This window comes from Drosophila subpulchrella, chromosome 3L, assembly GCF_014743375.2.
Source record: "Drosophila subpulchrella strain 33 F10 #4 breed RU33 chromosome 3L, RU_Dsub_v1.1 Primary Assembly, whole genome shotgun sequence".
Taxonomy (NCBI): Eukaryota; Metazoa; Arthropoda; class Insecta; order Diptera; family Drosophilidae; genus Drosophila; species Drosophila subpulchrella.
The window spans coordinates 19,190,587-19,211,697 of record NC_050612.1 but is presented as its reverse complement, the minus strand read 5'-3'; the positions used below and the strand labels follow the sequence as shown (position 1 = coordinate 19,211,697).

Sequence of the window (21,111 nt, the reverse complement as noted above, 5' to 3'; positions counted from 1 at the left end):
TGTATGCTATATGCTGTATGTGTCTAGTCAGGACATTTGCCGTGGCATCCTTTAATTTGTGCCCCGTCATGCTGCACGACTGTGTGTCGGAGGCACGACCGACTTTCACTGGTATGTGTCTAAAACATCATAGGTGAGTTGGTTGAATTTCTATTATAATCTCCGCAAACTATAAATACCCCGAGTACATATTATTTTAATTGGTAAAGTTGGAATTAGATGCAATTAGTAGCTTATCAGATTTATCGTGGTACTGAATAGAAAATACATTTTTTCGTACTTTAATTATAAATGCTTCGAGCAATTGTTGTAGTGAATGATTTATTTTAGAACGCCTTTCTCTTCGTTGTTATTGTTATTCAATTTAACCCCTCATTAAACCAACTATTTTGTGTTATATTTAAAGTTAATTAATTGACCACTTGTCTTTATTTTTTCTAATATTTTAGAAGTCAATTAATATTATAACGGTTGTGCATATCGGTCACACTGCTTTTGAGAGCGGACTAAAGAGCGCGATCAGCGGCTGAGACTCATGTTAATACAGTATTTCCTCGATATTATAAACTAAAAATAAACAAACAGCTTTATCTAATTTGTACAATAAACATACCAGTATGCTAAATAACATGATGATATAAACTTTTGCTTTGCATTAAGTTCATTTTAAAATGAAAATTATTTTAAATTAGAAAATACATTTTATTTTTTTATTCAAAGTACGTAGTGTTTTGGTAAATCGTCAATCTTAAAAATTATAATCCAATTCGTAACTTCACGGATTGTTTGCTTTTTCAAATATATAACATTTTGGAACTGACATTTCTTAACTACTCTTACTGGTGGATCATAATACCACCCTATAGGGTAAACACTGTATTCGATTCTCAAATGCCCGCAGCTCTCTCTATAAGCGATAAGAAAACTTAAAAACAAAAAACAGCTGTAAAACTCGATCGACAATAAATACAAATAGCAGGTGAAAATCGACTTTTTGATTATATAGATTTGAAAAGCCAAAAAAAAAAAATAAAGGGGACCCAAAACCATATACTCAGCAGCATACTACTAATGTATTTAAACTTTTAAGTAAATTGCTTTATTTTAATCTAATAAATGCTAGATTGCTAGCAAATTAGGTCAGTATATCATTTTGATTAGATTTAGCTAGAGAAGAGGAACTATTACGGGCAATACCTTTAAGTTTAGCAGCACTACCACCTGTTTTATGTGTAGAAAATAGATTACCTTTATATTGATTTCGGAGTAATCAAAAAATCAACTGAGATGAGCCAAGCGATATCCGTACTTTGCGTGGGTTGCACGGTTATTGACTTTGTGACCATCAATGCCAGTTATCCCAAAGAGGACACCGATCGACGTTGCCTGGATGGGTTTTGGCAACGTGGCGGAAACGCCTCCAATGTGAGCACAGTTCTTCGGGTTCTCGGCTCCAAGGTGGACTTCTTCGGAATGCTCAGCAAATCGGATGCATTCAGAGTGCTTCTCGAGGACCTCCGAAAGCGGGAAATCGGCACCAAGAATTGCCCTCTTACGGACAGGGATCCGCCCTTCTCTTCAGTGATCTTGTCCCAGGATTCCGGAACACGCACTATTATCCACTGCAATAAGGATTACCCACAGAGCACCTTTGAAGACTTTAGCAAGATTGATCTTTCGGAGTATGGATGGGTGCACTTCGAGGCTCGCAACACCTCACACACCTTGAAGATGATGCACAGCATCCGGGAGCACAACACAAGGACTGGACAACGCATTATAATCTCGTTGGATTTGGAAACGAGGTACGAACAGAACCAGGAACTGTGTCATCCATGCGACTTTGTGGTCTTTTCCAAGGAGCTGGCCGGCCAGTTGGGCTGGATGACGCCGCGGCAAACTTGTGAAGAGCTGGCAGCCAGTATCCCCGGAAGCGGACCGAAACCCGTCTTCATTTGTCCCTGGGGGAGTGCCGGAGCTGGAGCTGTGGATGCCAATGGGAACTACCACGAAATGGCATCCTATAAGCAGGAGAAAGTGGTGGACACGCTGGGCGCGGGAGACAGCTTCATGGCGGGATTTATACACGCCACACTTGAGGGTCGGCGATCTGTAGCGGAAGCCGTAGACTTTGCCAACCGAGTTGCCAGCCACAAAATCACTGGATTCGGTTACGACCATATTGCACAACTCAGGTTAGACTAAAACTAGTTGATTCCAACGTTAATTTTAGCTCACATTATTGTTGTATGTCTCTTGAGAAGAATTTATTAACATTAAACAAGCCTGACGAAAAAAATGATTATATTTAAAAACTGTTAGCACGTGTCCATTGTCTAAGTAAATATTACTAATTATCAAGCAATATTTTTATAAATTTATTTAAGAAAATTTTAAAAAAAATGTACAATAAACATTTTAAAAGAAGTTTGTAACCTCTGCAAAAAATGTGGAACCACAAATAAGAACAACTAGTTTCGAAATGAACAGCGCTTATGTATTCTCACAAATTTTATAAACTTGTCAAATTCATTATGATTATATTATAATTATTTTCATGATTATTGGTTAAGCAAAGACTTTTGTTGTTGGTCTGCTGTGACTTGTTATCAAATCATCCGCTTTGCAAAAAAATTGGAAATCAAGAGGAATCATGGCAGGATGAGTCTTAGGGTCCTCTGCTCCCTCATTGTTCTTCAGTTTGGAGCCTCTCGTTGTTGTCTAAGTGTATTTCATAAAGTCTCCTCGTTGGGCGTCCATATCCGAGCCAATGGCCGAGGCGTTGATTCCGATGCCGCTCGAGGCGCTTCCGGATTTTTGCTGGCTGTTCAGTCCCTCAATGAGCTAGTTGAGAATATGTTAATCGGATGATCACTAGTCTTAAAAACGCAAATTGATTGCTCACCTTTGATCGCAGGCGCTTCAGTTTGCGTAATCGTTCTAGCCAATTCGATGCATACGGATGCTTTTTCTGCACACTTTGGTAGACTAGCGAGGCGAGCTGGAATATATTTAAATTGTTAGTTATTAAGCTTGAGATGATTTTGAAACCCTATCCATACTCACATTGGCGTGCAGGGCCATCTGTCGAGCCAGCAGAGGAGCACTGCGATCGGAGACTATCCGGTGCTCAGCATGGCACACGAATTTCGATATCTCGGATCGGGCCTTCACATACACTCTGTTCGAGTTTAGCTCGAGTGGCTCCACGATCACGCAGGCGTAGTTGAACTGGCCCTAAAGATTAAATTATACAATATTACAAAAAACCGAATAGGACTAGCACAAGATCTCTTAATAAACTTTAACTGATATATATTTATCTTACGGATATAGTGTTTAGATTGTACTCCTCGCCGCTTTCATTGTAGATGATCTTCACAAAGTCGTTGCCAATGTGGCTCTTCTTCTCGTTGCAGTTGGGGTCGTCCTGCAGATTGGTGGGCATGAGCGTAGCCACATGGAACGTGACCTACAATCAACACATTGGAAATAAAGAATAAATAATTTCTGATCAAATATCTACACCTCACCTGCAGTATGTCATCCTTCCAGATGTAGGCAAACTTGCCATCCGCCCCATTCCTGTCCAGCATGATAAATAGATTGTTTTGCTCGGCCTCCTTTAGGCTAACCAGAGTGCCGATGTTGCGCAGGAACTCCACATATCGGGCACTGCCATGTGAATTGCGTAGGATCTCCACCTCGTTGTTGCACTGACCTTGGCCCACGTACAGCACGCCGATCTTGTGTGTCTCGAATGGTGGTACCAGATCTATTAAGGTAACGGCGCTATTGTTTTCGGGTCCCACCTTTAAGGGCTCATCCGTTACGCCCAGCTGACCAGTGTTGTACAGCTGCAGAAAAATAAAGCTCGGGTTCATGCACAGCTTGGCGTTGATGGGTGGCTTGGCGGGCCCAAAGTTCCGGAAACTGCTCGCCGGCGGTGGACGTGTGTTTCCGTTGTTCACCTCCCGGACCACGGAAATGGTTTTCGAACGACCTCGCATCATGTCTCCGTTTCCATTGTTGCCATTGTCGTAATCGGAGGTGATCGCTCCAACATTGGCACCATTGCTACCACTGCTACTGGACTTGGCCAGCGCCCCGGGCTGCGGTACAGAGGTTCCAAAACTGGTTATCCTTCCCGTGGCCAGCAACGGCGGCTGCCCAGGCGATAGCGGTGGTTTGCCCAGCTTCAGGGTGGATTGCAAGGTGCTGCTCCCAGCTACATGGCTGCTCACATCGTCTGCCGAGTGCTGCTTTGGCGGCAGGGTGCCACTTTCCGGCTGCAGGGCTAGAGCGGCAGCTTGCGAGGGCGGCGTGGAGCCGGCTATCTCCTCCGGAATGGCCTCGCAGCTCACGCGCATGTCCTTGGTGCTGTACTGGACACTCTTCTTCTTAAGTGTCAACTGCGATTGGGGTTCATCGCTGATGGCTTTCAGGGGCTCCTGTGACAGCGGCGTCGGCTTGTTGGCCAAAAACGACTGCCGCCAGCTGGAGCTCATCTCCGGGCTGGAGTTTACCCGGCGGACTGGGTTTCGTGCGCGACTCTGGGCATCCTCAAATGCCAGCGAATCGTCGTCTGCTTCGCCATCACTCACGCTTCCGCAGAGAGCTGCCTCTTTGCCTCGCTTTCCGGCTGCTGAGACCCGAGGTATGGGGATGGCAGCTGCTGCTCCGCTGCTCGAAGAAATTCCGTTACCATTCCCGTTTCCATTTCCTCCACCGACCGAGTGAATCTCCTCCTGACGCTGCAGGGCACGAGCCTTAGCCACCATCCGACTGCGCAGTGCACTTGCCTGTGGAGCAGCGCTTGGATTAACCTCCAGTTCGGGCTCGGGATCCGCCAACGGATGTGGCGGGACCTGAATGGTGTTGTCCGGCCCAAAAACTCCACCATGGGCAGTGGGCAGAAATAGCGAAACCACATTGTTGAATGGCAGATCCTGGCCAAAGCAATCATTGGTGATGGGGTTCTGAATGCGGGTTATCCACGATATGTTACCCGTGGGCCTACGAATCAGGACCTCCGCCCAGCCAGTGCAGGCGCGCACGCAGACGGGTTGCTGCACCACTGATGCCGACGAAGGACTCATGCTCACGGAGGACTGGGACAATGAATTGCCCAGGAGCGAGGTGTTGCTTCCCGTGTGTGGTCCATCGCCCAAACCGCCGCCCAGGGCCTCGGGGTTAGAACCTCGACGGGACAGCGCGTCCAGCGAAGCGGTGGAACTGTTGGAGATCTGTCGGTGCGGATGGCCTGCCGCGGTCGCCGAGTTGGAGGACGAGGATGAGGTGAGCTCCGTGCTGCCCGCCGACTCATTGCCGCTGCTGTGCTGCAGGCTCACCTTGGTGTAGCGCCTCTCCCGCTCGGGCGAAAGTGGAGGAGCTGCATCGCTGAGGCTCTTCGAGTTCAAGCTGATGCTGGGAGCCTTGCCAAGCTGAGCACATCGCTCGCAGAGACCACTGCGCGTGGGCGCCGACGGACAGCCTGAGGTGGTGATGGTAACCAGGTTGTGTCCCACAAGCCAGGTCTGCGAAACGCCATCCTTCAGTAGAAACTCCGCGGCAGGAAGACTGCAAAACATAATGTGTAATTATAGCAAGTTGGATTCCTTTTAAGGTTGTAAAAAAAGCTATAACAAAAAAAAACCCACCGCTTAGGCATCGACGGACATGGCGAATAGGTGTGGCGGGCCAGGAAGTCAAAGCAGGTCTCAGCCAACTCGGCGTGGAAGTTGCGAAGTACGTTGTTCATCTGCGGCCGCATCTCCAGATCGTTCCAGGCATTGGCATTATTTCGACTACCACGCTCCGTGAGACTTGTGCTGCGCTTACGGTTGGATGAGTCCTCGTTCAGCGAGTTTAGGTTCACAATGTCGCTTGACAGCATCTTGGCATTCGACTGGATCGACTTCAAAGATCAAATTCAATTAATACAAGATGTAACAAGAGAAAACGCTATAGTCGATGGCATCGACTATTAGATACTCGTTACTCAGCTTAAGGGAGTTCGAGAGGGATGGAGATATGCTTAAAGCAACTCTGCACACCTAGTCTATAGCGCCACCTACCGCCTTTGGCCTTCAGCGGCAACTAGCCTATAGCGCCTCTAGCGGCTTGGTGGCGTATTAGTGAAAACAGCTTATTTTCTGCAAAGTATTACTATTTTAATATAATATAACTTTTAATGAATGGTCCGATTTCAATAATTTTTGGCATGTAGATAGGTATTGATAATAAGAACAAACTCTCATTTAAATTGCTTGTAGGCGTTAGAGTGGGCGTGGCGCTTCCGTCTACATGTTACATACTTTCCGACAATCTAGTATAGTCTTTAAATCTACGAGTAACGGGTATAAAAAGTTGTTTCATATACTTACGCTCTTGATGTAGCTCACACAGTTTTTGCGCAGCTCCAGCTTACACTTGAGGAACCACCCGGCTATGACATGATGGGCAAGAGAAACAGTGTAGTGGTCGTAGCGATGAGGTTTTGTATACGGCAGCGTGATGGCAAACACGTACATGTTGTGCATGGACGTAAAGTTCGCGAAAAGATGCTTGGACAGATGGATCAACACTACCATAAAAAGATATTGTCAATTTAATTATTATTTTATGAGCAGATTTAGGCGCTTTCTAGTTAGTATTTTGAAGTATTTATCTTCCATTTACTCACAGGACAAAAATTCCAGAACCGGAGTGGCCAGTGCATTTGTATCCGACATCTTGCTCATTTGAAGCAGCACGTCCGGCAGCTTTCGCATCAGCGCCTCTGGCATCTCTAATATCAGAATGGTCATGGTGTTGATGCAGACGCTGGCAATGCCAGTCAGAACTCTCGAATTCAAAGCAGTTATAATGCCGTAGTGCTGCTGCGGCTGCAGGGTTTCATGGTAGATAACTAGGGAAGCTATGGCGGGCAACACGAGGGCGTGGATCTCGTCGGTGGGCCGCTTAAACTTATTGGTGCTAACCGAGTTGATCTTGAGGAGCGAGTTGGCCAACTCCTCGATGTCGTTGCCCTGGACGAGCGCCTTGTTTTGCAGCACCTTGGGCAGCTCCTTGATGACCAGCTGGAACACCTGATAGTCAGTGTCGTACTCCAGACACCTCACGATTAGCTTGCAGACCCTTCGAATGGATATCGATGTGGTGTGAGCTTGTGCCAGCAGAGGTGAATCAATGCCCAGGTAGTGACTGAACTTTACCACCTCGTTGCTGCCCTCCGGATAGCCAATGTGGTAGGAGCCATTGGCCCGGGCCTTTAACAACCAGGTAAATATCTGTAGGTGGAAACAAAGACGTATTATTTTATGATGGATAACATTGGCAGCAGTGCTAATATATTTAAAACGTAAATTGTGTGTAATTCTCACTTACTTTATGGCGCACTACGCTGGTGTGCTCGAAGATCTTGGGTCGGTCGTAGTGCAATTCCAGGTGATCCATAAGAATATTAAATATTTTAAGAGCATGGACCGCTGGGAGGCGGTGCAACTTGATTGCGAACACCTTGACCAAACCATCAACGGCAGCGGTAATGTCGGCGATGTCAGATTCGCTGTTTACCATGCCCACGGCCACATCCGTCAGGGAAGCGTCTCCAGCCGATGATCCATGACGCGTGTGCTCAAAGGGACGATTGATGAGTGCCTCCAAGATGTCCAGCAAGTCCATGCACCGCTTGGTATCGCAGTGCGTAGCAAAGTTTGAAAGAGCGCGGGCAACTGCCACTCGCACCTGTACACTTGGCTCCTGGTGGATGTGCGACAGGTGCACGAGCACCACCCTACTTAGGATCTCTTCCTCGTAGCAGGCTCGGTTCTGGTCCATAATCCGCACCAGAGCCTCGATCGTTTTGATGCGCACATTCACATTGGACATGCGGTAATAGCGACGAACGAACTGGGCCAGGACCTGGAGCCATTCAGGCCGTGTTGCCGTAACTCGGCGGGATCGGTACTCGATGAGTGCGAGAACGGAGGCCTCTGGCCGTCGATCTGCTACTCGCTCAATGAGATCGTAGATGCGCTCCACATTGCCCAGAATCAGGGAACGGTCCTGCTGCAACAGCTTCTCGATGCAGTCGATGTTCTCGTGGAAATTGATCTGCAGGTGGTGCAGGCGATCCTTATTTATGTTGGTGGCCTCGTAGTACTCGATGTTGCTAACTATTGAGGACATAATGTCGCAGATCCGATCCCAAATGATCTCCGATAGCTGCCGCTTGTTGATCACCATGCGAACGCTGAGGATCACCTCGAAGGTTACGATCACCTGACGACTGTCCAGTGCCTAAAGAAATAATAATTACGTATTTTTAATCTTTATTCAAAAATGAGTATGCTTACCCGCAGGAAGGCCGTCAGCACATTCGTTGCATAGGTCATTGGAGAAACCTGAAAAATAATGTTCGATCCGAAGATGTTCATGTTCAGGTGGAACACGGCCCCACGTAAGAGGTGCGCGTCATCGTAAAGAGCGCGATCATTAAGGATGCAACACATCATCTTCATGGAATGGTACCCTAACTGAGTGCCCAACAGGTTCTTCATGATCTGGAAATTAAAAAAAAAAAGTGAAGATAATCATGTGGGTATTATAAGATCTTTAAGAAACACTTTCCCACTTGTTGTATTTGCGTAAGGTCTTATAAAGTAAAAAACCATATTACCAACCCGATGCTATATTTTGGTACACCTTCTCAAAAGATTATTTTAAACTTCTTTTAAATCTTTGTCAATACACAATCACATTTGGCAGGAGTCAAAATTCAAAAGTCCAAAAAAATGAAAAAGCAAATCGTCAAAGAGTTCATAACCGTTAAGAGGGTTCTTCACCTTCCGTCGGACCCACCTCCACCGCCTCCGCCTCCCAAGCGCCACGTTTTAGCCGTGGGCAGCTGTACCCTGGACATGATCATCATAGTGGACAAACCACTAGTACCAGGCCAGGTGCAGCGCACAAAGGACGGAAGCTGGCGGCGCGGCGGTCCGGCGGCCAACATCTGCACCGTGTGGAGGCGACTGGGCTTGGAGTGCGAGTTTCTAGGCGTTTTGAGCAGTGCGCGCGCCTTCGAGAGCCTGTTAAGTAGTTTCCAATCGCAGGGCATCGACATTTCTAATTGCCCCCTGACGAACCATCGTCCTGCCCACCGCAGCATCATTGTCCAGCGGAACGCAGATTCACGCACCATCCTGGAGTTTTTCAATGCCAACCAGGAGCTCACCTACCAGCAGTTCGTGGGCGCCGTCGACTATCAGAAGTACTCGTGGATCCACTTCGAGAGCCGCAATCCCGTCGAAATGAAGCGCATGATCATGGCAGTGATCGACTTCAACGAGCGCTGTCCCGAGTCCAGGATCATGCTCTCCGTGGATTTGGACAACATGCGGCCAGCCACCATGCTAATGGCCAGTATGGTGGACTACGTCTTCGCTAGGAAGACCATGATGCGCACCTACGCCTTCATGAATGGACGTGAGGTTGTTTGGGCGCTCAGGGATGAAATGCGGGCGGCACGGGCTCGTTGGGAGAAGAACCAGCCCCGAAAGATGCCATACCTGCCACCCGATCCGCCGGCCGAGGATTCAGATGGAAAGTGTAATGGTCCGCCGAATAATCAACCCATTGTCATTTACAATAACAATGTGGAGGGTGCCAGCTGCCTGATGGCAGATGACACCTACTTTAAGGTGGGTGCCCAGATTCCGCCAGAAATCGTGGATCGTGTGTATGTGAACGACACCTTTTCGGCGTCCGTGATCTATGCCCTGCACAAGGTGCAGATGCGGCTAAGGGATGCAGTCGAATATGGAACCCGGGCTGCCGCTCTCAAGTTGACCGGAAACGGTTTCGATGTGCTGCGATGTATGCCCAAGGATCTGATCGGTTGTTACTATGCATAAAACTCAATTTTGTAAAGTCTAAATAAATTAAAATCTCAATCCAAGGATATGCAATCGACATATAATTCACCAAAAGTGAAAAGCTTGGACTAAGGCCTTTTGAAGGGAACTGGGTCAGCGCCCCTCTGGCTTATCGTCGGTATCTTGAGGGCCTTGAGATTGTGTTTTTACTACTGAATGCCACAGATTCCATGATCACCTCTTATTTTGGAGCTAGGGTTAATCATCATCGGCCGGAACATGTCGACTGATAAGAGGCGCTGGAGTCAGCGGAGCCCTCGATAAGTGGTGAAAATATCGTGGCAGATAATGAGCAGAATACTCATTAGTATTAATAAACAATTGTCGGAGCAATCTCGGCTAGCGATTGCCAAATGAGAAAATGAGCAGATAAATCCCCGCCAATGCGAGTACATAAAAGGCGAAGCCACATCCAATCAATACGACATTCGACGGATTCCTTACAAAAGCTCCCATCTTACAGAAATGCATAGTGAGTAGAACAAAAACAGTGGCTACAGTTTTATCAAAATGTTCTCGGCTTTTCCAGATCGCTTATTGGTATTATGGCTGGTTTTGGGCACCACCGCAGCATCGGGAATAGCCTATCCAGACATAGCCTCAGTCTGCCGGATTTCCGATGCCTGGCAAATGCTGCCCCATGAGTTCAATTGCCAACGGTTCTACGTTTGCACTGGCGACGAGGAGCTGCCCTTCCAGGAGTTTAGCTGTCCTGCGGAGTATCATTTTAGCAAGAAGATGATGATTTGTGTGCCCGGATCCTGTTCCGATGAGTCCTTGTTGTGTGGTCTAGCCAACGGTGTACAGAGAGTTAAAGACGATTGCTTACAATACAGACAATGCCTGGAGGATGGAGCCTTTGCTGTGGCCAAGTGCTCTGCAGGAAACTACTTCGACCCGGGCCACAGAGCCTGCCTTCCCGTGGCCATAACTGCAGCCCATCAGTGCAGCTGTGTTCTGCCGGATAATGCCACCTTGTCCAATCCCAGCGATTGTGAGACATATTTCCGCTGTCACTCCGGGCAGGCTGAGTTGGTGCAGTGCCCATCGGGAGATTACTTCAACGAGAAAGTGGGTAGCTGCCTGCCGGATCACACGGGCATTTGCCTGGAGAAGCCCACAATGCCGCCGACGCTGACGGAACAGGCTCTGGCTCTGGACGAGTGCATCCGAACGGGCAGCCGCCTGGCGCCGCACAGCCGTGATTGCCAGCGATACTATGTGTGTGCCAGGAAGCGGGTGTTGGAGATGCGCTGTCCACGTGGTCAGTACTTCGATGCTGTCCAACGATACTGTAGTCTTGACTTGGGGAACGACTGCCAGAAGGCGCAGGTGGGGAAGGAAATGCTGGAGCAGGAGTTGGAACGGGAGAAAGAAGTGTCCGAGGTGAACATCCCAGTCAAAAATGAAGTGAAGATTGAGGTACCCCAGCCAATTCAGAAAAAATTAGAAAAAGAGGTGGTACATCAAAAAGAGAATCCAGAGACGGAGTCCAATGCCAAGCAGCCGCAGTCTCTATTGGAGGTAGTCAGCAGCTACGACAAGTTCTCGTCCAAGTTCATTTCGTTATAAGCGATTGTTTAAAGCGATCAATCTAATCTAATAAAGCAATATCTAACTTCTACAAAGTAATTACATTATTGACCCTACCAACAAAAATTAAAATTCTTAATTAAAGTGATATATTAAAATGATTCTATGATTGCAAACTCATTTGCTATTGAACAAATGATTGGAATTTCTATATAACCAGATAATAAGATATCTTTAAGTACAAGATTTACGAAAAAGCGTTTCTAAACTTTTAGGTCTAAGTACAAATTCAGTAGTCCACAATACTGATTTCTGCATTTTCTAACCACTCACCTTAAAAGAGGACGGGCAGTATGGGGCATGGTTTACAGTCCGGCACAACGTGGTGATGCACTGCGGCAGCGGTTCGCTGGGAAAGATGGTGTACCCGATGACCATCTCGAGAATTGTGAGGCACTGCAGTCCGATCTCGTTGACGGTGACGCTGCAGCTCAGATCACAAGCGTTCCTGGAAGAAGACTACCTTAGATAACATGTTTTTTGAGTTAAGTATAGCACCACTCACTGCACGATGCCCACGAGGATGTCCTTGTCCAGGTGTGCCGCATTGAACTTGATCAGGTTGACCAGGATGTCAAGATAGGGGCTGAGCAGATTGGCCTCCGTGATTGCTGGGATCCAGAGCAGCATGAACTTACCAATCTGTAAGAGCAAGACGGGATTGAGATAACGATGGCCCTGGCTTGATCAATCCCAGACCGACCTTCTCCTCGAAGTTGGTGATGTCCTTCCCATTGTCGGTGAGTGTGTCGAGCAGCTCGAGCAGGTGGCGCAGATCCTCGCGCGCCTCGTGGTTCTGGATGACCAGGAAGAACTTCTCCCGCATGATGGTCAGGTTCTTGTACTGTGTGTGAATGAGCCGCTTGTAGAAGCTCAAGGCAATCTGGCGCGTTTCGGCCGGCTTGTTGGGCACGATGAGATCGTTGGTGAGATTGAACAGAATGGTGATGGCGGTCTGCAGGGGGTCAGTACAAGGATATAAGTCAATTTCATTCGACAAATGCAACGAAACCCACCTCGTCCAGGTTGAAGTTGTGCAGCTGCATGTCGCCCAGCTCCTTCAGCATCCTGCATCGCTGGGCCACCGGCTGCTCCGGCCGCAATTCCCTCTCGAACTCCGGCCGCAGAGTCCGCTCGCCCACATAACCTGTGAACCGAATCGGAATCCGGAAATCCCATTAGAACTCTACTTCAATTGGCCTGACCAAAAAAGTGCACCCAGCTCTTTCTTACCTGCCGGCAGCGATTTGAGGAACAGCTTGAACTTGGACTTGTCCTTGGAGCTCATGGTGGGTCCTTGCAAGGGGCGGTGGTCGGTGGAGCAGTGGCGGTGAGTGGGCAACCAGTAATTCCTATCCTAGGTCCTAATAACAATTATCGGGAGGGGAGGTAAATATGTAGTTATTTGGGCAATTAAGGCGCGACTTTTGCCAGCGAAATTCTGGTCGACCAAGAGAATTGCTTTGTTTTTAATAGTGGTGGGAGGTGGGGGGTTTCGTTTTAACAAACGTAAGTAAACGTAACAAAACGTAAGTGTCAACCAAACGTAAGCCAACGTAAGTGTCAGTGAAAAAGGGAGATGCAAGATCTGCTCTCTGCTCAGCAAAAACAGCTGGGAGCAGTGTTACCAGACGGTGGAACCGCCTTTATGCCAAACGCACTCGAGCATCCCCGATTTGTCACTAAAAAATCCACTAGGCGGGAAACCATAATTCAAATTCACTTAATTTGGTTGTTCAGTTCTTTTTTATTTTAAATTGTTATGATTTTGAACTTGTAACAACATAACGTTGATACAAAATAATTTTTATAAATTATTCTACAAAATATTACGTACATACCTACATATCGGCGCCCCTGCCTGTGTATAAGGTAAACAATTACTTTGTAGAGCATACTTTTCGGCTAATAACTACAAAATCGAATTATATGAAAATAAATGTAAGGCAACGAACTAAAATTTGGAGAATAGCCTTTTTTCAACCTAAAGTCATCCTTTCAGAATCCTTGTTAGGCGAATCACTGTCGTGTTACTAATATAAAGGAATTGAAAACAAATGGATTTATCTAAGCCGTTTGGGAAATCTTGAAAAATCTCCACTTTTTAAAGTGTTTTTGTCCAGTATATAATTAACAAAATGTTTCTTTTTTAATTGCAATTGTGTACTAGCTTTATTCAATTTAGCATTGGCCTGATTAGCATTTTACATGACTTCAGAGAGCTTCTTCCCCGATTATTCCAATTGCCCCACCAAACTCCATTTTGGTCAGTAAGAACGATTTTGGACGAATGGTAATATCCATTTAAATTACTGAAAAAATATCACAGTGTTAAATAGTACAAATTTTTTTGTCATTTATATCATTACCATTGGGAGCCAGTCCACCAAGACCAATGAAGAAGTTTTCCTAAGCCGGAATAGTAACATTCGTAGTGTTTGAATTTCCTGTTCAGAGAACCCGACATTGCATCGCCAGCATTACCCGAGTATAAGCCAAGGGACTTTACGGAGTATCCTTCGATTTCGCTCCCAACCGAAAAGTTATCATATCTAGCGAAGGTAATGCAATCATCAAAGTCGACCAATTGAATGTACAATTCATGCCTTCGACTTGTAGTCAATAAATGCAACTTTTCGCAACCAAGCCAGAATTCTCGTGCAATACTACCAAATCCAGTTTTATAACAATAATCATGCTCTAGCTGCATCTCGCTAAAGGAGACACTTCCATCGATTCGTCGCTGGATTACCATCCAACCAGAACCGGCGGAGGGAATATCTTGAAAAACTGCTTGAAAGTCTTTGAGGCCAGGAATCGGATGGATTTTTTCCATTTGTTTTTCAAATTTCTCTTCAGGGGACTTAGTTGTGTTCTTATTATTGCTTATGTCGAGCGCCTTTTTCAATTCATCAATTTCGCTTTGCATCTGATTCATTTTGGAGTCTTTGAATTTGTTAGTCAACTCTATAGAAACATTTAAGGTCTTTATAATATCCTCCTTATCCTTAATTATGCGTGCAAATAGGTCATTCCTTTCCCTTTGGTTTTCGCAGTTCAGTTCGGCATCCACCAGTTTCCGCTCTAGAACAATAATTTTGGCCTTTAGTCCTTGCACAATCCTGTTTTGATCCTTTGTTCTGCTTACTACCTCCACATCGCAACTGTACTGAAATTGTAATTTATTTATAGAGATAATAGAGATTATAATTATATTTTTACTTACAAAATTATTGTCAGTAGTAGATTCTTGAGAGGATCCTTGAGATATCTGAGAGAGGTTGTTAAGGTTGTCGGTATTCATGGCAACCAATAATATTAAAATCTGAAACCATTAAGATTACTTGGAAAATCAAAGATAATTAGGTCAGTTGGGTTTATATTATTAACCAAAAAAATTGAAAATCGAAACATGATTCATCCAATTCTTATCAGCCGATTCTCCCATTGCTTACACCACTAATCACCATAGAAATTTAAAGCCAATTGTACCATTTTCGAAATCTGTTTTTTAAACTTCATAAAAAGTTATTTATTTTTATATCTATTATTATAGTGTCTTGGAAACAAATAGGAGTCTTACTTTTAGTCCGCTTACCAACCAGTGCCAAATCAGAATTAAAACTAAGCTCAGCCCTTACTTAGCGTTCCTGATAAGAAGTGACGTGCGATTCAATTTATTATATATATTTATTATTTATATTCAAGCTTATCGATCTACTACAGAGTGCACTCTTTCCAGTACTAGCACCTCCTCCGAATTAGTTCCTAAAAAAATCAAATTGTATATTATTAAAACATAAAGAAAGAAAGAAATCATTATAAATGCAATACATTTGTTTAATTTGTTTTATATTTTGGTGTAAGTATTAAATAACTTTATGTGGATTGAATAGATATTCCAAAATATCAATAAAGACGAAAAAAGTTTTCCTTTGTTATTTGATTCATTTGAACTTAAGTCCCTCAATTGAGTGATATCAACCCCAAAGATCTTTTGAGATTAACGCCGGCACTCGCTTGGATCGGATCATCCTCCAAAGTGACATCTAGTATACCATATACAAGTTAAAGCGTTCTCCGGGCTGTCTGCCTGCGTCATAAATCAGGCAAGAAGCTGACTCGACTTGATGTGGCTGTATTTTGTGTGCTTTGACGGTTCCTTCTTGTCGATTGGGCTCGTTGATTTATAACAAGTTGCTGCTGCTTCTTCTCCAGATTCGTTGTTTGGCTTTAATTGCTTCTGGCCGTTATTATTGTATTGACACAAGGTTAGTCAATTGCACTAGGCAAGACACAGGTTCTTGTATAGGAAGTGTTATTTGCGACTTTGGATCGGAAACAAATAATGACCAGCTTTGGGTTCCCTGCCAATGCGAATGTAAATTTATAAATACCTTTACTCTTTTATGGCCATCCCGACTATTAAAAATCCCCATCGGCCAATTAGCGTCTATAAACGGCAATCGTCTGGACCAAAGTACGAGCTCTTCTATTTATATAGTGAGTGTCCGATTTTATTACAGCCCGGAAGGCACGATGACTGGCTGACTTAGAATCGCGATCGCGATCGCTGGTTCCACGCATGACAGGTGTAATAGCCGCCACTTTGGGCTGGAAACAGTGTCTGGAGACTATTTTTATCGGCCGAACGAAAGTGAAGATCACATTTAGCGCTTCGCATTCGCGGCTTTAACCGGTATGTGTCCGAGTCTCTGACAACCAATATACATTTTTTACTTTTGTTCTGTTTTGCCCGTCTCGCACATGCGATTATTTGTGGTTTTGTTTTTAGTTGTATTCCATTTTATTCTATGCGTAGTCGTCGTACGCTGCCCGCTGGGACCCACACCGTATAAAATCAGCATAATCAGAAATTCTACCCAGCAGTTGGTTCTAAGCCATCGTCGGAGCCGGACGCTCATCGCGCTTTTGGCCTGGAATAAATAGTTGATCGGGGTCCTCGAGTAATTGTGCAATTTGTGTGGGAAAAGAACAATTGCAAGATTTACACAGAAAAAGAAGTGAAGTGAAAAGTTATCCGGTTACAAATCCCCTGACAATAATTATAGTCTTTGGCTGTTTTAGATTATTCGAATCTGCATAAACATACATACATAAGAAGGTATGATTTCGCGTTGTTCTATATATTCGCGTTCGCTTCCTAAGTCTTTTGTTTCGCGTGGCGCTGAAAGGAAGCAAATTCGATTGGCTTAATGAAATCGAAATTTAAATCAAACTTTATCACAACTGGATTTGGCACGCTCTCTAGATGTCTTATATATCCCCACTTCGGTTTCCCCCTTCCTCGAAACTTCCGTATAATTTGGATAATTTTATCTATTTTCGGCAACTTTGTGAACTGTTTTTTTCTTTGGCAATGTTAATGAATGACTTAAAGTTGTATGCATAAGATTTGGTGATTTAGATCTTAATAAAACGTAGTAATAAATAATGAAACAAATAGAATAACTTTCAACGGCCATTAAAAAGAATTGTGCTCTTGTGTTCCTTAAAGTAATTGTGTTTAAAATGTCCGCAGATTATCCAATAAATTAAAACGCTTAAGCTGTTATTCATAGCTGCAATTAAAATATGTCAGAATAGAAACATCTGTGTTTCTAGATCTTTCTTGAGGAAAACGTTTATCAATAATAATACCTAATTATATGATGTCTTTTTCGAGTTCCATGGGAATAATTAAAATCTCATTTCTAACCCATGTGGTGGTATTTCATGAAAACATTATTCTCACCTAGCCAAATGTATTAGTCATTTCGCTTTTTTTTTGTGGCTCCGTAAGATTTTGTACCGTAGCAATAAATTAGCATAATGTGGTCAATATTATTTGATGCTAAAATGTTAAAATTAGTCGGCTCCAAGCCGACGAGCCAAAACAAAAGCCAAAAACATCCAAAGGTGAATAAACTGAAGGGGAGTGAGCTTGGCTTCTGTGTAATTTCTTGGCCAAGCTCGGCGAACTGGTTCAAAGTCGAGGACGTCATCAGCGAAACCGAGAGTGTGGAGTGTAGAGTGCTGAGAGGGCGGGCCCTCAGACCTGGTTAAGACTTACATGGCTTTTATCTTATCTCTCGCCTCAGCTGTCTTTCGAGATGTCATCGAATCGGCTAATTTGCTTTGGCCTCCTCTTCCTGATCACTTTCGGCCATGTGACGTCACAGCGCACGTCACTGGACGTGGCTCTGAAGAATGTCTACAGACCGCTGCGTCTTCTGGGCCTGGCCTTTACCGGACGATCTGGCGACGATCCACAAAACGTGCAGCGCGTGCAAATCGCGGGGGTAAGTCCAGCGGATAATGCAATCATTGATCCGGATTCGATGGGATCAGTATTTCCTTTTGGTTGGCATTAAGAATTCATCCGAAATGCGGTCAATATACTGTTATTTCATTTTAATTGACCAGCTTGATGGTGTCTTATTGAGCGAATATTATTATAAATGTGTATTATATGGTTAAATAGGTTTTAATTTGTGCTTTTCCCTTAGCCATATACAGAAATTAAATAATTTTAATGTTAAAGAAAACTATATAGTTTATAATAGTTGCTAGATAACACCTTAAATTGCTTTAGTTGTTTTAGCAATTGTTAGATAAGATAAGAACGTGTCGTAAGTACTAAGTCTTAAAAGTCCTATTTCCGAATCGGCACCTTTTCAGAAAACCCAGAAGTCGAATCCCCGTACGCGAGCCTTGTTGGAGTTCTGCGATGCGGAGCACGGACCCGGTAAAAGGAGTCAGGAGCGACCGACCAGTGTGCACCGCTTGAGACCCGGAGACATCGATGTGATTGGAGCAATGGGTGACTCATTGACCGCCGGAAACGGGATCTTCGCCACGAATCTACTCCATGTGACCGTGGAGAACCGGGGCGTCGTGTGGTCCATTGGGGGTCAGTACGACTGGCGGAAATACCTCACGCTGCCCAACATCCTGAAGGAGTTCAACCCCAACCTGTACGGATATGCGATCAAGGACGGCATCTCCACGGATCGAACATCCCGCTTCGATGTCGCCGAGCTGGCCGCCATGTCCAGGGATATGCCCTATATGGCCAAGGTTCTGGTACGGCGCATGCAGCGGGATCCCAAAGTAAACATGACCGCCGACTGGAAGCTGATCACCCTCTTCATCGGCAACAACGACTTTTGCACGGACATCTGCTATTATCCGGAACCGGAGAAGACAGTCGACTGGCACGAAAGGAATATGGTGAAGACCTATCGCTACCTCAGGGACAATGTGCCCCGCCTGATGCTGAACATAGTGCCCGCCCCCAATCTGCGGTTCCTGACCAACCTCTCGGGTCTGCCGCCCATCTGCTACAGTACTCTCCGCTTCGAGTGTCCCTGCCTGATGGGTAAGGGCAAGGGGCAGCTGGACTATCTGGAGGGCATAATGAAACGCTGGATAGCCAAGGACTCGGAGATTGCCAATAGGGAGGAGTTCAACACCGAGGTAAGCTTGAGTTATCTAAAATTAGGGTATCCAATCACTATTTGTTTGGGTAAGAGTGAAATATTAATCAACCTATTCTTAGATAATTTTGTTTAATTAATCGGTAAAGTTTACTCATATCATGATTGAGATGTTTAAAATTGTTTTTTATAATAACTACTATGTTTTTCTGAAATATCAGAAAAACTAGAGATGTTCTTTGGCATTTAGGGGAGTGTTGGCCTTTGCAAACCGAAAGCTTAAGATTATATTCTTAACCCAACTGTTTTATTTAAAATTTCTTTGAGTTCGTTATCTGAAAAGTTTATATTTACCTTATTTCAGACCTTTACGATAAATGTGCAGCCGTTTTCGCAGTTCCAGGACTTTCCGCGCACTCGCTCCGGGCAGACGGATACTCGATTCTTCTCGGAGGACTGCTTCCATCTCAGCCAGCGGGGACATGCCGCGGCGGCCAACTCCATATGGAACAATATGCTGGAGCTTCCGGGAGAAAAGAGTGGATTCGCCACCCATCTCTTCGAGACCTTCCGCTGCCCCAGCGAACAGCGTCCGTATCTCATCACCCGGGAGAACAGTCGTCCGGAGTTTGTGATCTAATCCAAAGTGGTGCCAGCCTGTACTCCGCTGTGAATTACTCCCTGTGATATCGTTCCTAAGTCTTCCTTCCATGTTTGCCTTTGTATTTGTAGTTTAAATTAGCCACACGCTAAGTGTAAATAGACGACGATCATCAGAAAGTCAAATAAAATGATATTCTTGAACTACGTGAGTGAATTTTGCATGGCGAATTTCCATAATTCTAGCATAAACAGTGGGCATGTGAGTACTTCTTTTGGCAGAGTACGGAAAACTTTGATGGCCGTTGACATCGATTACAAGTGATCCATAATAATGAGGAAATATTTATATATATATTATATGCTAAACTGAAAAATGAATCGAATCTTACTAAGAAAAAAAGATGAAAATAATAAAAATAAAATTTTAATTCTTCACGTGCCTACTGGCGATGGAACTTTACTTGCTCCATTCGGATTACTTTTCTCACCCGTACAAATAAAGTGTTAAAAGTTAATCATCCATAAAGTACCGGCAATAAGGTAGCCATATTATTAAACAGCTCAAATTAATAACGAGTATACAAATGTTTACAGCCAAAAGTAAACATTAAATAAAACTGGCTGTGGAAACAGAATTGGAGTAAGCTTAGTCAAATCCCAAGTTAAGGCACCTCCTAAATAATGACATAAACCTAATGTGCATGAGCAAACGAGACCCAAATAATAATGTTAATTATGTGTTGCCTGTTATTATAATCACCTTAACAAATCGGTTCTTTTGTGCCTCAAACGGAGTAAATGCTCACCCGTACGAGTGGAGTTAAGCAAAATGAATAACCCATTAAGTGCCGGCAATAAGGCAGTCGTGTATTTTATTAAAACATCTCCCAGCTCGTTATAAAGCTGCGAATCACCCCGTGATAAGCGATAAGAGCCACCGATGACACACGACAAACAGTCCGTAGATGGGCGCGTCATAAAACCTGTTACAATTTATTTATTTTCCCCAGTCAGCGTGGCACACGCACCAGCGAACATCAATAAAGCCGGATCATAATTGTAGTTTAATTCGGTGGCTGGGTATAAAAGCGAACTGCTCGGCGATGTACGTGCCTCGAGCGGGCTAATGGTCCCCGTACAGCCCCATTACTCCGCCTCCAAAATCACCCGCTCAACGGTTTCGCCGTCCGGTGCTAAAAACCAGCAACAAACATTGAGTAAACAAATAAAAAACGACCGAGCAGAAACATCAATTATCGCATTTATTTCGAGATCTGGCTTATTGCAGCATTTCAAAGCCGGCGCATTGTCATTGACTTTGAACTTGAGCCCCGTTCCCCCGCATATCGGTCAGCACATTTTTGGGCTCCGATTTCGGTCTGCTATATACCCATATATGCGAGGCATGGTCGACAAGTTTCTCATACTTCTCCGGCTGGAAACTTGGACTTAGAAAAGTTTCGATGTTTATCAATAAGACTTTCGGGCATCCTATTATCACGCTTTTTTTTAAATATTCAACCATTGTGTATGACGTT

At 44.7% G+C, this 21,111-nt stretch overlaps 6 protein-coding genes across 7 annotated transcripts; 4 read left to right on the top strand and 2 right to left on the bottom strand.

Annotated features, from left to right (window-relative positions):
- Window positions 1-958: 958 nt before the first annotated feature.
- Window positions 959-2,564, top strand: LOC119552726 (ketohexokinase). Its single transcript, XM_037862477.1, has one exon. The coding sequence runs from the start codon at window positions 1,288-1,290 to the stop codon at window positions 2,203-2,205; it is 918 nt and encodes a 305-aa protein (XP_037718405.1). The 5' UTR covers window positions 959-1,287; the 3' UTR covers window positions 2,206-2,564.
- Window positions 2,476-13,033, bottom strand: LOC119552723 (tuberin). Its single transcript, XM_037862473.1, has 15 exons — window positions 12,765-13,033; window positions 12,548-12,678; window positions 12,235-12,486; window positions 12,037-12,173; window positions 11,805-11,979; window positions 8,361-8,567; window positions 7,390-8,304; window positions 6,686-7,292; window positions 6,387-6,586; window positions 5,661-5,917; window positions 3,534-5,580; window positions 3,329-3,472; window positions 3,067-3,237; window positions 2,906-3,001; window positions 2,476-2,844 (listed from the first exon to the last, which is right to left on the bottom strand). The coding sequence occupies exons 1-15, from the start codon at window positions 12,817-12,819 to the stop codon at window positions 2,722-2,724; spliced, it is 5,517 nt and encodes a 1,838-aa protein (XP_037718401.1). The 5' UTR covers window positions 12,820-13,033; the 3' UTR covers window positions 2,476-2,721.
- On the top strand, window positions 8,756-9,950 carry LOC119552724 (ketohexokinase). Its single transcript, XM_037862475.1, has one exon. It carries the CDS (start codon window positions 8,799-8,801, stop codon window positions 9,915-9,917), a length of 1,119 nt encoding a protein of 372 aa, XP_037718403.1. The 5' UTR covers window positions 8,756-8,798; the 3' UTR covers window positions 9,918-9,950.
- On the top strand, window positions 10,303-11,519 carry LOC119552725 (peritrophin-48). The gene is made up of 2 exons (XM_037862476.1): window positions 10,303-10,410; window positions 10,468-11,519. Exons 1-2 carry the CDS (start codon window positions 10,404-10,406, stop codon window positions 11,508-11,510), a joined length of 1,050 nt encoding a protein of 349 aa, XP_037718404.1. The 5' UTR covers window positions 10,303-10,403; the 3' UTR covers window positions 11,511-11,519.
- Window positions 13,034-13,666: 633 nt separating the features above from the next.
- LOC119554631 (fibroleukin-like) lies at window positions 13,667-19,455 on the bottom strand. 2 transcript variants are annotated; one of them, XM_037865628.1, is made up of 4 exons: window positions 19,325-19,455; window positions 14,758-14,856; window positions 13,901-14,700; window positions 13,667-13,843 (listed from the first exon to the last, which is right to left on the bottom strand). In XM_037865628.1, exons 2-4 carry the CDS (start codon window positions 14,833-14,835, stop codon window positions 13,708-13,710), a joined length of 1,014 nt encoding a protein of 337 aa, XP_037721556.1. In that variant the 5' UTR covers window positions 14,836-14,856; window positions 19,325-19,455; the 3' UTR covers window positions 13,667-13,707. The 2 variants fall into 2 exon arrangements, with proteins under 2 accessions (XP_037721556.1, XP_037721554.1); XM_037865626.1 differs by lacking the exon at window positions 19,325-19,455 and adding an exon at window positions 15,115-15,252.
- On the top strand, window positions 16,385-19,777 carry LOC119554630 (phospholipase B1, membrane-associated). The gene is made up of 4 exons (XM_037865625.1): window positions 16,385-16,656; window positions 17,633-17,833; window positions 18,213-19,010; window positions 19,335-19,777. Exons 2-4 carry the CDS (start codon window positions 17,645-17,647, stop codon window positions 19,608-19,610), a joined length of 1,263 nt encoding a protein of 420 aa, XP_037721553.1. The 5' UTR covers window positions 16,385-16,656; window positions 17,633-17,644; the 3' UTR covers window positions 19,611-19,777.
- The last annotated feature ends 1,334 nt before the right edge of the window (window positions 19,778-21,111 follow it).

Bases quoted from the DNA above. Each gene is read 5' to 3' on its own strand.
- LOC119552726 (XM_037862477.1), top strand. From the start codon at position 1,288: ATGAGCCAAGCGATATCCGTACTTTGCGTGGGTTGCACGGTTATTGAC.
- LOC119552724 (XM_037862475.1), top strand. From the start codon at position 8,799: ATGAAAAAGCAAATCGTCAAAGAGTTCATAACCGTTAAGAGGGTTCTT.
- LOC119552723 (XM_037862473.1), bottom strand. From the start codon at position 12,819: ATGAGCTCCAAGGACAAGTCCAAGTTCAAGCTGTTCCTCAAATCGCTG. The intron at 5,581-5,660 runs GTGGGTTTTTTT...TATGTTTTGCAG, and splicing joins TGTCCGTCGATGCCTAAGCG to TCTTCCTGCCGCGGAGTTTC. The intron at 3,473-3,533 runs GTGAGGTGTAGA...TGTTGATTGTAG, and splicing joins GGAAGGATGACATACTGCAG to GTCACGTTCCATGTGGCTAC.
- LOC119554631 (XM_037865628.1), bottom strand. From the start codon at position 14,835: ATGAATACCGACAACCTTAACAACCTCTCTCAGATATCTCAAGGATCC. The intron at 14,701-14,757 runs GTAAGTAAAAAT...TTACAATTTCAG, and splicing joins CTACTACTGACAATAATTTT to TACAGTTGCGATGTGGAGGT. The intron at 13,844-13,900 runs GTAATGATATAA...ATATTTTTTCAG, and splicing joins TGGTGGACTGGCTCCCAATG to TAATTTAAATGGATATTACC.
- LOC119554630 (XM_037865625.1), top strand. From the start codon at position 17,645: ATGTCATCGAATCGGCTAATTTGCTTTGGCCTCCTCTTCCTGATCACT. The intron at 17,834-18,212 runs GTAAGTCCAGCG...GCACCTTTTCAG, and splicing joins AGCGCGTGCAAATCGCGGGG to AAAACCCAGAAGTCGAATCC. The intron at 19,011-19,334 runs GTAAGCTTGAGT...ACCTTATTTCAG, and splicing joins GGGAGGAGTTCAACACCGAG to ACCTTTACGATAAATGTGCA.